The sequence below is a fragment of the Eumetopias jubatus genome, unplaced genomic scaffold, assembly GCF_037043125.1.
Source record: "Eumetopias jubatus isolate StellerSeaLion01/CBP00866 unplaced genomic scaffold, mEumJub1_p1.0 scaffold_4, whole genome shotgun sequence".
Lineage (NCBI taxonomy): Eukaryota > Metazoa > Chordata > Mammalia > Carnivora > Otariidae > Eumetopias > Eumetopias jubatus.
This window is the reverse complement of record NW_028274810.1, coordinates 90,220,564-90,234,377: the sequence shown is the minus strand read 5'-3', so window position 1 is coordinate 90,234,377 and position 13,814 is coordinate 90,220,564. Positions and strand designations below refer to the sequence as shown.

Here is a 13,814-nt window from a genome sequence, read left to right as displayed (position 1 = left end):
CTAGATATTTACCAAGAGAAATGAAAGCATGTATTCACAAAATGACTTATACAGGAATGGTTTTCCCGAATAGCCCAAGTCTGGAAAGAACCCAAATGTCCATCAACAGGTAAATGGATAAGCAAACGTGATGCACCCATACAATGGAATGCTACTTAGCAATAAAAAGGAACAACTATTGATACACACAAAGACATGGGTGAACCTCAAAAACATCATGCTGGGGGGGAAGCCAAACACAAAAGACTACACTGTATGATTCCATTTATATGAAATTGTAGAACAGGCAAAACGAATCCATTGTGATAAAAATAGATCAGCGGTTGCCTAGGGCTGGGTGCAGGGAAGGAGATTGACAGCAAAAGAAGTTTGGGGGATAATGGAAATTTTCCGTATCTGGATTATAGTAGGCATAAATATTTGTCAAAAATCATGGCTAATGTGTGCATTTCGTTTTATAAAAATTTATATAAATTGTATAAATTAAAACTCAGTAGGGTTGATTTTTAAAAGACAAAATACAAGCCCGTATTTTGTCTTCTATTTAACAGACTTGGGTGCCAGGGTGGCTCAGTCCATTAGGCAGTCCACCCTTGATTTGGGCTCAGGTCGTCAGATCGAGTTCCACCTCCCCTCCGGCTTAGCATAGAGTCAGCTTGAGATTCTTCCTCTCCTTCTGCCCCTCCCCCTGCTCGCTCTCTCTCAAATAAATAAATAAATAAATAAATAAATAAATAAATAAATAAATAAATAAAATCTTTTAAAGAAAGTACTCTGTCAGCTTGCTATGAAAGTTTCTAAATGCTCACGCTAAATTTCTGTACTTAATTCTTCCACCCCCTGCATAACAAACAGCTCAAAAACCTGCTGTGGTCCGGAGACCACACTTTTGAGTAGCAACGCCTGTGCCACTTTGCCAACTACTCGGCTTCTCTAATAGACATCTCCGCAGCGCCACCTTCCAAATCTAGATCGGAAAGCCCGGAGGCGAGGAAGGCGGGGGCTCCGGAGGGACCAGAGCCCCGCGTCACTGGGTCTTGAATACCGGCTTGCGCTGCAGCCTCAGCACCCGGTAGGTGTTGAGGCCCGGCACGTCGAAGCCGGGGGACAGCCCGTGGCGGTCCAACGGGTAGAAGTTGACGAGCTGCCCGTGCTGAGCCTCAAGAGAAAGCCAGGCGTCGCCGAGCGGCAGCGCGCACGGGAACTGGCGCGCCACGTGCAGCTGGAAGACGCGGCCGCGCAGGTGGCGCAGCGCCAGCGTGCGGAAGGCGGCGGGCACCAGCGCCTCGACGCGCGGCCCGAACTGGCGCAGGCGCAGCTCGCCCGCCGGCCCGGGGCGCACCTCATAGAAGGTCTGGTTGGCGAAGGTGAAGTAGCCGGCGAAGGGGCGCGCGCTGGGCGGCGGGGCGGGGCTGGGCGCGGCCTCCCGGAGAGCCCTCTCCACGGCGGGCAGGAGCACGTCGTAGGCCTGCGCCACCAGGTCGCGCCCGGGGGGCCGCGGCCCGGCCAGGAGCAGCACGAAGCCCAGGCGCAGCGGCGGCACCAGGGAGAAGGTGGCGGCGTAGCCGTCCAGGTCGCCGTCCTTGCGCACCACGCGGTAGCCCCGCTGCGCGTGGAACTCCCACGGTGTGCCCGTCTCGTTGGCGAAGTAGGCGCCCGAGCAGGCCAGCAGCGGCGCCAGCAGGGTCTTGGCCGCGTCGGGCCGCAGGAGCCAGTGGGGCCCGCTGCCCAGGAGCACCATGGCCAGCTTGGCCAGGTCGGCGGGGGTGGAGTACATCTGGCCGGACGGCCGGTACCAGCCCAGGTCGTAGAGCGGCGCGGGCCGCCCGCTGCCGTAAAAGCCCGCAGCCAGGCGGGCGCGCACGAGGGGCGTGAGGTCAAAGCCGGTGTCCGCCAACCCCAGCGGCTCCAGCACGTTCTCGGAGATCCAGCGTTGGTAGTCACCCTCAGCAGTGTGCGCTGCCAGGACATGCGCCAGAAGCGAGAAGGCCAGCGTGCTGTAATGGCACCTGGAAGAAGAAAGGGAAAGGAAACTGGGACGTGGCCTTGGAGGAATATCTCCACGCCCTAAAGAGCCCCACGCCACCAGTCTAAAATGCCACCAGAGTTCCGTTGGGCTGGGTGCGGTGGAGAAGGAACCTGCTTCACTGCATCCCAGATGGTCAGACTCGGCAGAGACCCCAGAGGTCAGTGAATCCAAGTCCCTATCCTACATCTGGGAAGACTAAAGCCCAGAGAGGGGCAGAGAATTGCCCAGGGGCACACAGCAACTTGGGGAAGAGTTGGACTCGGCAGTGCACCTGGGAAAGTGGTAAGACAAATCTTATTGGGTCTTTACACTTTAGTATGATTTATTTTATCAAATGGGAAATTAGAGTCTTGGACTACTGTGGGGCAAAAATGACAGGGAGCTTGTAAGCTGAAGGATAACAAAGAGGAGGCAGGATTTCACCCCTCCCTTCTCCCAAACCCTACTGCTCCCAGAGTGGGGGTTTGTTCAGTGGCTACCCCAGCTATCCACTCCCTGTCTCATCAGCATCCCATTTATTTCCATTTTGGCACTTGGCAAACTCTGTATTTCTCTCGTTTATCTGTTCACTGATGAGAATGTCCACTGTTCACTCAGAAGAATGTACACTTCCTGAGGAGCAGCCTGGTTACATTTGTTCCTTGCTGTATCTCAACAGCTAGGTGCTGTATCACAGTTGAGTAGATGCTCAATAAAAGCTGAGTTGATGAATCGACAGAATACAGGGTTCACACAGAACTGGATCTGGGCCCAGCTTCCCCCCAGCCTGGCTGTGCCCCCTGTCTGGGCCTGTCCTCTCAGCTGTGGAATAGGGGATGCATTCAGGGATCCCTAAAGTGTCCCCTGGGCTCCAGCTATCTAGGATGAGGTGACACAGGCTCTCTCCTAGGAGGGGTGTGTCACCTCGGGCGGTTCCTAATGTGGGTGGGGCATCAGACACACTCCTCACCTGGTTCCCGGGTCTGCCACAAGTACGTCATCCTTGAGTAGGCTCAGGGCCTCCTGGGTGCTGCCCCTCCACAGCAGCGAAGTCGAGCGGAGCCTTCTGGGCAGCCCTGGAGAGGAGCAGTGATCAGACTTGCTGGGCCAGCTGAGCACGTGATAGTGGGCCCCTGAGTGCGCTCCCTCCCCCACCTTCCATGAATTGAGAGATAAGAACCACAAAATCACTTAAAAAAAAAAAAAAAGTCTAGCATAGACTCGAATCCCGTCTGTGTTATATTGGGCAAGTCACTTAACCTCTCTGAGCCCCAGTCCCCTCATCTGTAACATGAGGGAAATAATTTCCTGTATCATTTGGCTCGTGTGAGGATTAGTTGAGATAAAATGCTTAGCATGGTGCCTGGTCATAGTAACTGTTCAAAAAAATAATTGTTATCATCCACCATAGACGTTTGATTCCACAAAAATCTTGAGGTCACTACCCAAACAGGTTTTTTGGAATTGGCTTCTCTGCCCACTTGGAATTTTCTGTTTATTGGATGCAACAAGTATGGGAAGGGTCAGGGGACTGGGATTCTTTACATCCTTCTACTCAGTAGTTTTCAAGCATCCCTTTTGTTTCAAGGACTGTTCTGGGACCTGGGGGTTCAGTAGTGAGCAAAATAAAGTCCTTGCCCACATGGGGTTTCCATTGTAGGGGAGGGGACAGATGATAAATAAATACTCATACTATGGAGAAAAATAATTGCATGTAAGAAGGGAGGGATTGTTATTTTATCCAAGGTGATCAGAGGAAGGCCTCAGAGAGAAGGTGACCTGTGAGCAGGTGAGAGCTGGAGAAGGTGAGGGGGAGAGCCACGCAGCAGTGTGAGGAAAGAATGTCTTCCACGGAGGGAACAGCTAGTGCAAAGGCCCTGAGGCAGGAATGATTTGGCATGTTTGAGGACCGGTGAGGAACAGCCAATGTGGCTGAAGAGAAGAGTGAGAAGGGGAAGACTTTTGGAGGTGAGAGATATTGGGGGTGTAGGCACCAGATGCTGGAGGGTGCTGGAAGGACTTGGCTTTTTCTCTGAGTGGGATGTGACCACTGCAGGAGTTTTGAGCAGAAGAGTGATGTGATCTGATGTATATTTTATCAGGGTTGCTCGGGCTGCTGTTTGAAAACAGACTTTTGGGGGGCAGTGGCAGAAGCAAGGAAGCCTGTAAGGAGACTTGAAAAATCTATGTTTAATTGATGGTGGCTTAGACTCACGTGCTAGCAGTGGAGACGGTGAGGAGTGGTTGGATTCTGGATATATTTTGAGTGGGGAGCCAACAGAATTTGCTACTGGAGGAGATGTGGAGGGTGTGGGGGTTGGAGGTACCAGGGTGACTCAAAGGGTTTTGGCTTAAGCAACTGGGAGATGGAGTCTTGAGTCCTGGGTTTAAGTTCTGACTCTGACACTTTTTTTTTTTTAAGAAGGGGGGAGGGGCAGAGGGAAAAGGAGAGAGAGAATCTTAAGCAGGCTCCACGCCCCGCACAGAGCCAGACATGGGGCTCGATCCCACAACTCTGAGATCATGACCTGAGCTGAAATCAAGAGTTGGACGCTTAACCTCTGAGCCACCCAGGCACCCCTTGACTCTGACGCTTCTTGCTGTGTGGCCACAGACCATGTACTTTACCTCTCTGAGCCTCTACTTGCTCATCTTCAGATGGGCTGAAGCACCTGCTGTGGCTTCCCTGTGAAGTGTTAGAAGGCTTAACTTGGAGAAGCGATGAAAAGCTCCAGGAATCAGAGAGAGCCAATCATAGTAATCATAGTGAGAGTCAATCATAAAAGACATTGAGAGCCTAAAACAAAGTTAATGCAGGCAGCTGGCCCTTAGGACTGTGGGAGAAGACATGTGGGATGTTTTAAAACTAACCAAGCACAGGGTGCTGGGTTCCCTGGGTATGGATAGAGAAGAATCCACAACACACCCCTAGAGGGAGCCCTAGAGTCAGAGTTACAACCTGTGTGGATTTAACAGGAGGCAGGAGGAGCCTAAGCTTCAAGGCTCCTCAGCTGCATGGCCCCTTCCAAGGCCTGCATCTAATTTTGAATTTTTAATAATGTATTCTTAAAGAGGGCCCCCAGGATTATATCCACATAAGGCCCCACTAAACCTAGGTCTAACCCTGGCTACAATAACCAAGGCTACATTGACAAGTACCTGCTGTGTACCAGGTGCTCTGCTAAGTGTTCTACACTCATCAGCTCATTTAATCCCCAATAATAATGTGAACCACAGTCATTTTACAGAGGAGAAAAATAGGGTTCAGAGAAGTTGAATGACTTGCTGAAGATCACACAGCTGGGAGAGGGCAGAGCTGGAATTTCAGTGCTCATGCCCTTAACCACTGGGCCGCTCTCCCTCAAGAAGACTGATCCTGTCCTGCATGAGCCACTTCAGGAGGCTCCATCCTCTCGCTGAGCCTCGGGTACACCATCTGGGCTCAGAAGTGATAACCAGCCACGTCCATCGACTGAGACCTCAGACCTTTTAAAATGACGGAATGGCAGGTATGTGTATATTCATACGGTTTATATAAGTGTGTTATGTAATGTGTACATTATAGTTTCTAACACATATACATTCATATACCCGTGTGCACTCTATGTGTGTATATTATTTTATCCATTCGTATGGTAACATCTAACATACGCTGTTTGAGCTTTTTTTCCCCACTTAAATTAACATCGTACCTTATTCTATCTCGGTACGTAAAGAACATCGTTGCCCTTTTCTCTGGGGCTGCATCTTATTTGATTGTAGAGCCCTGTCCTACCTAGTTGATTTGGCCATTTATGGATATTTAGGTGTTTCCATTTTTCAGGCCTGGCTCGGGGAATGGGTGGTATGGCCGGGCTGGATGAGAACCTGCTGCTCAGTTCCCGCATCTGAAATGGTTTGGGTTGAGCTGGAAAAGTCCAGAGCTACTCACCTGAGAGCTGGCTGGCCATCCTTCGGAGGGTGACCGGCGAAGGCCTTGGGGCTGGGCCCACCTCCTCTAGCCCGTCCATCAGGCTCTGTGCGGGAGCCGATGCCAGGCCCAGTGGGTTGTTGATGGTGAAGGTGCTGGCATACCGCTCCAGAGGGTCATCTAGGGAGGCCACAATGCCCTCCTCCCACAGCCGGTACAGCATGAGGACTGGAAAGATCTTGGAGATGCTGGAGATCCTGGACAGTGTTAAGTGCACAAGGGTGCAGAGGACATGCAGTCAGCCCCACAACCCACCTCTACCCTGCACCCCCACGCCCCAGTTCTAGGAAAGCACTGAGCCCACCCTTACCCAGTGTCTCAGATGGAAATTCACCAGCCTCTGTCAAACTGCCCCTGGGATGTTTGAGAACATATCACAGTGGTGGGTGGATACTCCTGAGCACCCATCCCCATGCCAGGCCTTAACCCAGGCCCTTCCCATTCTGGGACAGATGTGGGTTGGGATCATACTTCTGCCTCACACTGGCCAACTGCTCTTAGGCAAGTACTAGATCTTTCTGAGATTCAGTTTCATTGTCCATTTCACAGGTCGTAGAAAAGATTGAATGAGATTGGGCATGTAAAGTGCTTGGCAACGTACCAAGCAGGTAGGTAGTATGTGTTCAGTAAGTGATAGCAAATATAACTGTTGGCCCCATGCCTGGCACATAACAGGGGCAGTGTGAATGGAACCCCCTCTGACATCCTCACAGTACCTCTGGGAGTGAGCGTGTTCACTTTGCATGGTCCGCTTTAAGGACCCCACAGGCAGCACCAAGGAGGGGAGACTGGTTGTGCAGCAGAGGGGCCCATGTTTCTTCCATCTGGACCACTGCTGCCAACTGACAGGGACCTGGGGCAAAGGCCCAGGAACTGGTTATAGTCCCTTTGTGGCAGATAGAAGGGGTGGGGCAGGGGGAATGGGACACAGGGAGCCTTTTCTAGTTCGGGAGGTTTTGGGCTAAGGGCTCTCCAGCAGGGATTCCTTCCTGACCTATTATCCCTGTCGTCATGTGATGTTGGGCACTCTCTGGTCCTCTCTGGATCTCAGTCTCCTCATCTATAAAATTGTTGGGACTTAATAAAGGACCCTGGCAGCTTGGACCCCCAGTCATGATTCTCTTGAGTCCCCCTACCTCCTAGGTCTCCCTTGTCCTCCCATCCCTGCCCCCCTCTAGAGGACTCTGGAGGTCACCCAGCTGACCGGTACATGGTGTACTCATTGGGGGGCCCAGAGGCTGGGTCTGAGCCATTCTTCTTCCCAAAGTTCCCAGTCCAGAGCACAGTGTCATTGTGGATGACAACTGCAGACATGGCAGCCAGGCCCGGGGCAGACAGTGCCTGACGCAGGATCCGGTCCACCTTGGAGGAGAAGAGCAGGAGGCTCAGAGTGCAGGCGCAGAGACACCGTCTGCTCATTCTGCACGCCCGGCCCACTCCCACACCAGCCGCTGCACACAGCAGCCCGGGCCTGGCTCCCCTCCCTTCTCTCCCCACTGTTGCTGGAGCCTCCAGACCTCCGGTTCTCAGACCCCCTGGGATGGGACCCCCACCCACTTGCAACCAGAGCAGCTCCACTAAATGTGTTTTCTGTGTAGGGCTTCCTTATAAGATTTTTGTTCAAAGAAACATTTCTTTGGCAAAATGTAAAAGGAGGGAGGGGTTAAACTACTGGTCTAGTTGAACCCTTGTCTGATGCCCTAGAACATGTCCAGCCCGGCCCGGTCTGGCCCCCTAATGTTGGAGAATTCATGATAGAGGGCCCATAGACCCTCTTTGAACATTGATTGAAAAGACATTGTTTTCAATAATGAAATGCAGTGCCGGTGAGAACCCCTGTATCTGTTGGACATTTGGCATGTGCCAGGCATCATATAACATGATTCTCATGCATTGTCTCACTTAATCTTCATAACAAGTCAGTGCTCACTTCTCCCTATTTTACAGATGAGAAAAGTGAATTCATGAGATCCTAAGTGACTCGCTCAAGTGGTGAATGGTTCGTGGAGTCAGGATGAGAAGCCCAGGCGAACTCCAGCCCTAGCTCCTAATTCACGGCCCGACCGCCCTGCCAAGTGACTTCACAGATCCAGAATTGAGTTCTGTCCACCTGTGGTTCCCGCCCCAGCGCTAGCTTCGCCCTGTGTGCCTCTGGGTCCTGCTCTGTGGGCAGGGCCTCACATTCCCAGCAAGAGGCCGCCATGCCCAGGTGCCCACTAGAGGGCGGCCATGGGTATCACTGCCGCTTTGTTTCATTTCTGTGACTGTGACCCTGGAGCCTCAGAGCACCACTTTGCTCCCTCTCCTTCACTAAACTTTTCTCGTACTTGCAGGCAGCGATGGTGTCTCTCTGCGCGGCCCATGCCTTCTCTCATGTGGACGCCCGTCCCTTCAACTGTCCCGGACGACAGTGTCATATCCCCGCACTGCGTGAAATTTCATTTGTCTGTGTGTCTCCTGAGGTGAGTGACCGGGGCTGGGGTCTGACGGGCACAGACCAGCGCCAGCTGACAGCCCCCTCTAGTGTCGGCTCCCCTGCAGCGCTAACAGTTATGCTGTAGGGGGTGTGTGTTTAATGAGACCACGCTGGCCTCTGGGGTGGCGGCTCTGTCCTCCTCCCGCACCTCTGGCCCCACCAGCCTGAATTTCCACGTAGTTCTCTGTGTGTGCCTCACCCTCACTCCGCTGCCCCTGGACCCGTGCACATGCCGGCCCCTCTCTCCAGACCACACGCTTCACTCCCCCGAGCTCCCTTACTGTATAAATGCGTATCATCTGGATATCTCCTTCTTGTTCACATCTCAGTGTAGATACCACTCCCTCCAGAAGCCTTGCCTGACCCCAAAGCCAATTCTCTGAACCCCATAGTTCCCTAAAATTTCCTCCCCTCACTCTTACCCCTCAGTTATAGATGTTATTTGTCTTGACTATTCTGTCCCTTCCAGACTAGTAGCTTCTTTAGAGCAGGACAAGATCTTCTTCCTGCCATCTCCCCGGTGCCTAGCACAGAGTAGGTGCTCAAGAATTGTATGTTGAATGAATGAATGAATGAATGAATGAATGAATGAATGAAAATACCACTGCTAGGGGCGCCTGGGTGGCTCAGTTGGTTAAGCAACTGCCTTCGGCTCAGGTCATGACCCTGGAGTCCCTGGATCAAGTCCCGCATCGGGCTCCCTACTCGGCGGGGAGTCTGCTTCTCCCTCTGACCCTCCCCCCTCTCATGTGCTCTCTCTCTCTCACTCTGTCTCTCAAATAAATAAAATCTTAAAAAATAAAAAAGAAAGAAAGAAAATACCACTGCTAGTGTCCGGAATGTGCCCTCCCCTTCATCACCCAGGCCTAGCCCACACACTGAGGTGCCTCTTGGGTCATCACTGACCTTTCCCAGGGCCTCCTTCAACACAGGGAGGGGGTGGGTCAGGGGCACAGGCTCCGGGTGCCGGGGACACATCCTCACAGGGGCAGAAGTCACCTCTGGTCCCAGGGAACCTGGAGGGAACATCACATGGTGAGTGGGGGACAGAAATCAGGATAGGAGGCTAGGGGTCATCCTGGAAGAGATGGGAAGGTGGTAGCAAAGACCAGAGCCATGCCTCGGGGCCAGCCCGTGAAGCTGGCAACAGCCTCCCCAGAAGATAGCGGGACACAGCGACCCACCATGGGCAGCAAGGGGCAAAAGGCAGAGTCTGCCTGGAAGAAGGGACAGTCCCACGCCTGCCACATGATGCTTGGCCTTCAAAATGCCAATCAGGCCACGGTTCCCAGTTGTCAGCCCTTGTCTCTTGCTTCATCAGCTTCCTCCCTCCATGTAGTCAGCTGACTTAGGAAAGTTCTGGCTCCTTGGGGCAGGCTCAGCCATGTCTGTCTGTCTGTCTGTCTCTGCTTCTCTAGTTCTGATTCTATGTTTAGGTGGAGAAGTAGACTTGGGCCTCACTTGGGCTTCAGGCCTAACCCATAAGGGACAGTGCCTTCTGTCACCAGAGCGTTGTGTCTGGGATATCAGCTCTAAATCGCGTTCTGCTTTGGTCCAGGTGTATGGCTTCCTGGGAACCTCAGGGGAGAAGGTGTGGGCCCTGGCAGGATGGGATTCAGGCTGAGAGATCATCACAGCGGCCCCAGACCTCCCCCTCATCCTCGAAAAACAGTCTAGAATATTCTTCCAGTTTCTCCCACCTCTTGAATCTGACTGAGTTTGTCAGGAGGAATTGACTGAGCACCTTCCAAAATTAGGCCTTAATCATTTGCTGCCTGGGACCACTGCCCCCTTGTGAATAAGCCTGGAATAGCGGCCTTGAGAGCGAGTGTTTGTAAGCAGGGACTTGCCCAGGTGACTTTGCCCTCCGCATTGAAAGAGTCCAGGTTAGACCAGCAGCAGAACTGCCAGCAAGCCCACAGAATCATGAGAAGGAATAAATCACTTTGCTTGAAGCCAGTAAGTTTGGGGGTGGCTTCTTACTCAGCATTCGATAACTGATAGGGTCCCAAACAGAAAAATGACAAGCCTTAGGGAAGATCTCTCAACAACTCCCTGACATAGGTTTAATAATTGGAGTAGGGAAGCCTCAGCCAAAGCCTAAGCTTTGCTCAGCCTGGGACTCCAGTAGAGCTGGTGCCTCCAGCCCTGCATTAATAGGCACGTGCACAAAATTCACCTGGCAATCTTAAAATGCAGATTTGAGGGGCCCTTGGGTGGCTCAGTCAGTTAAGCACCCAACTCATGATCTCAGCCCAGGTTTTGATCTCAGGATCATGAATTCAAGCCCCGTGTTGGACCCCACGCTGGGTATGGAGCCTACTTTAAAAAAAAATGCAGATTTGATTCAATAGCTATGGGTGGAGCCAGGGCGTCCTAATTTCTAACAGCCTCTCAGGTGGTGCCCACACGAGGGAGAGGACTTAGATCACCGTGCTCAGCAGACCCAAGCAGGTCCATGCACTGTTTGTTTCCCGTTTGTGATAAACGGAGGAGAAAATTTGAGAGTACACATTTAGAAACTTCTATAGCAGTTTGATGGAGTAATTTTGTGTTGAATCTTAAAACTTGGGCTTCTATTTTATAATCTTTTTTTCCATCTAATTTCTCTCTCTTTTTTCATTTAATTTCATTTGTATCTATAGTAATGCTGGTCTGCTTTGGATTGGTAGTTTGACAGTTTCCGAAGCATGGCCCTAGAGGACAGGCTGACCCACCTACTTGGGGACTGTTTGCTTGAGGGACTAAGAAGCCCCTGATAGAGGAATTTACCCTAGAAAGAACAGGTTGGGGTGGGAGAGGAAAAAGCCAGCAGGAAAATAAAAGGAGCCACTTCTGCAAAATAGCTCTGTGGGACTTTGGGAGCCCAGGCCACCTCATTGAGCCTTGAACATTTGTAACATGAGAGGAATGGAGCGAGACATTGTCCCTAGCTTTAGCAGAGGCCTGGGATTCTGGATGATCCAGAATCCCAGCAGGTTGGAGGGCAGAGGGGTTGCTATAGCAACAGAAGGCCTGTGGATATTACCAGCAGTGGTGGCTCATTTGCCAAGCTTTGACCAGCCCCTGATGGAGAGGCTCCAAGAAATGGCAGTGTCTGCCCATTTCTTGGACACCTCATTGTTCCTCCCAGGGTCTTAGATATAGCTGGGAGAGGATTTAAGGGGGGGTGGGGCCTGGAGATCCTACCATGAGGGCTGAAGACCAGGCGAGAGAAACTCCGTTTGTACATATTGGGGGACCCTGAATTTTAGAGCCAGACTAGGTAGTTTAAGGAAACCCCAGTGGCACTGGGATCCATGAGAGCCTCAAGACACAGAAGGGTCACACGACTGGCCCAAAGATACACAGCTAGGGAGAGTCGGAGTCCAAATGAAGGCCAGAGCTTCTGAGTCTAAATCTTGTGGCCTTGCCCCTACACCTTCCAATCATAGCTCCCAGGCCACAGGACCCATGGCGGGGGGGAGCAACTCAAGGATGCTGGTGCACTCACTGGTCTTCAGCTTGGGGAGGTGGTACTGCCACAGGAAGCAGCCGGTCATAACCACAGAGAGCAGGAAGAAGAAGCTGCAGGAAGCTGGGAAGAGCCACTTCTTTTTCACTTCCGGCAGGCGGGGAAGCTGGACCACCTGGAAGGGGAAGGACACAGGGCACAGCCCCATGGCGGTCAGCGGGACCCCTACCATGCCTTAGCTTCACCCAGACATCATGAGAGCCCACAGCTTGGGGGAAGTATCACACCTGTAAAACCAAGGTCCTTCGCGATATGACCTCTTCAACAGCTGTACCATGTGCGCACCTCCGCACCCCTGGGCCTTTGCACAGCCTGTTTCCTCTGCCGGGCATGCCATCTCTCTCCTGTGTACTTAACAAAATACCTAAGACCAGCTGAAATGCCGCCTTCCCCAGCCCTCCTCATCCAGGCCCCCTCCACGGCACTTTGTACAAGCCTTCTTCGTGGTACAAGTCCAACTCCCTAATACAACAGTTGTTGGACTACTATGAGCTGATGTTCCTAATGGAGTGCGAGTTCTCCAAGGGCAGGGTACCCACCGCCAAGTTTGTTAGATCTTAACGTTTTACCTTATTTTCCTCCTATCTTTACACTTTAAAAAACTACCACGTCCGTTACTTGTTTAGTGTATGGTCTGTCTCGTCCCATTAGAAAACAGGGTTCTTGTTTGCTCACTGTGGTATTCCCTGTGCCTAGAACAGTCCCTGAAACACAGCAGACCCTAAAAAATAACTGATGAATGGATGAAAATAAAACATTCTAGGTGGAGGTGATGCCCTCTTTGTACTACCTGCAGATTTCAGTCTCCTCCCCTTCTTCGCGGATGGAGCGCCCCTTCTGATCTTGCTGTTTGTCATTACCGTGATGTTTTCATTCGTTTACTCTGTATTCGTACATTTGCAAACAGTGTGTAGTATCACTTTGCACGTTTTTAAACTTATGTAAAATATATCCTACTGTATTATCCTCCTTTTTCCCAATACAGTGCATATAGTTCTTCATATTATTCACCTTAACTTCTGTAGAGTATGCTGCTGTATGAATATATTTCAGAGTGTACTAGTTAAACCATGGAGACTAGGGCCGAGCTGCCTCAAAAACGGGACTCTTTTGGGACGCTTTGGGTGGCTCAGTCGGTTAAGCATCTGCCTTCGGCTCAGGCCATGATCCCAGGGTCCTGGGATGGAGCCCCGCATCGGGCTCCCTGCTCAGCAGAGAATCTGCTTCTCCCTCTCCCTCTGTCTCTCCCCCCTGCCACTTGTGCTCTCTTTCAAATAAATAAAAAATCTTTTTTTTTAAGTGCTTATTTTATGCATTTGAGTTGAGACACTGTGCCTGGCAGTGGAATTTCTGGGTGGCAAGGTGTGGTCCTTTTCAGCTTAACTGGATACTACCCAGGCTCTCCAAAGCTGTCATTCCAGTTGATACTCCCACCACATGTGATTCTCATTGCTATTTCTAATTGATAAGATCAAATGCTTTCTCCTGCGTTTACTGTATATATTTGGGGTTGCTTTTCTGTGAATGAACTGTTCTTATCCTTTGCCTGTTTTTTCCTATTCAATTTTTTTTTTTATGTATTAGAGTTCTTTGTAAGTTCTGTATACTCTTGCTTGTGTTTTGTCTTTTCACATTGTGTTTATGATAACTTCTTTTTTTTTTTTAAAGATTTTATTTGTTTGACAGGGAGAGACACAGCGAGAGAGGGAACACAAGCAGGGGGAGTGGGAGAGGGAGAAACAGGCTTCCCGCGGAGCAGGGAGCCCGATGCAGGGCTCGATCCCAGGACTCCGGGATCATGACCCGAGCCGAAGGCAGACGCTTAACGACTGAGCCACCCAGGCGC

General features: G+C 51.4%; 1 protein-coding gene across 1 annotated transcript; it reads right to left on the bottom strand.

The window, feature by feature from the left end:
- Nucleotides 1-1,027: 1,027 nt before the first annotated feature.
- On the bottom strand, nucleotides 1,028-12,053 carry LACTBL1 (lactamase beta like 1). The gene is made up of 6 exons (XM_028090774.1): nucleotides 11,948-12,053; nucleotides 9,361-9,470; nucleotides 7,183-7,340; nucleotides 5,940-6,175; nucleotides 2,979-3,084; nucleotides 1,028-2,009 (listed from the first exon to the last, which is right to left on the bottom strand). Exons 1-6 carry the CDS (start codon nucleotides 11,994-11,996, stop codon nucleotides 1,028-1,030), a joined length of 1,641 nt encoding a protein of 546 aa, XP_027946575.1. The 5' UTR covers nucleotides 11,997-12,053.
- Nucleotides 12,054-13,814: the final 1,761 nt, after the last annotated feature.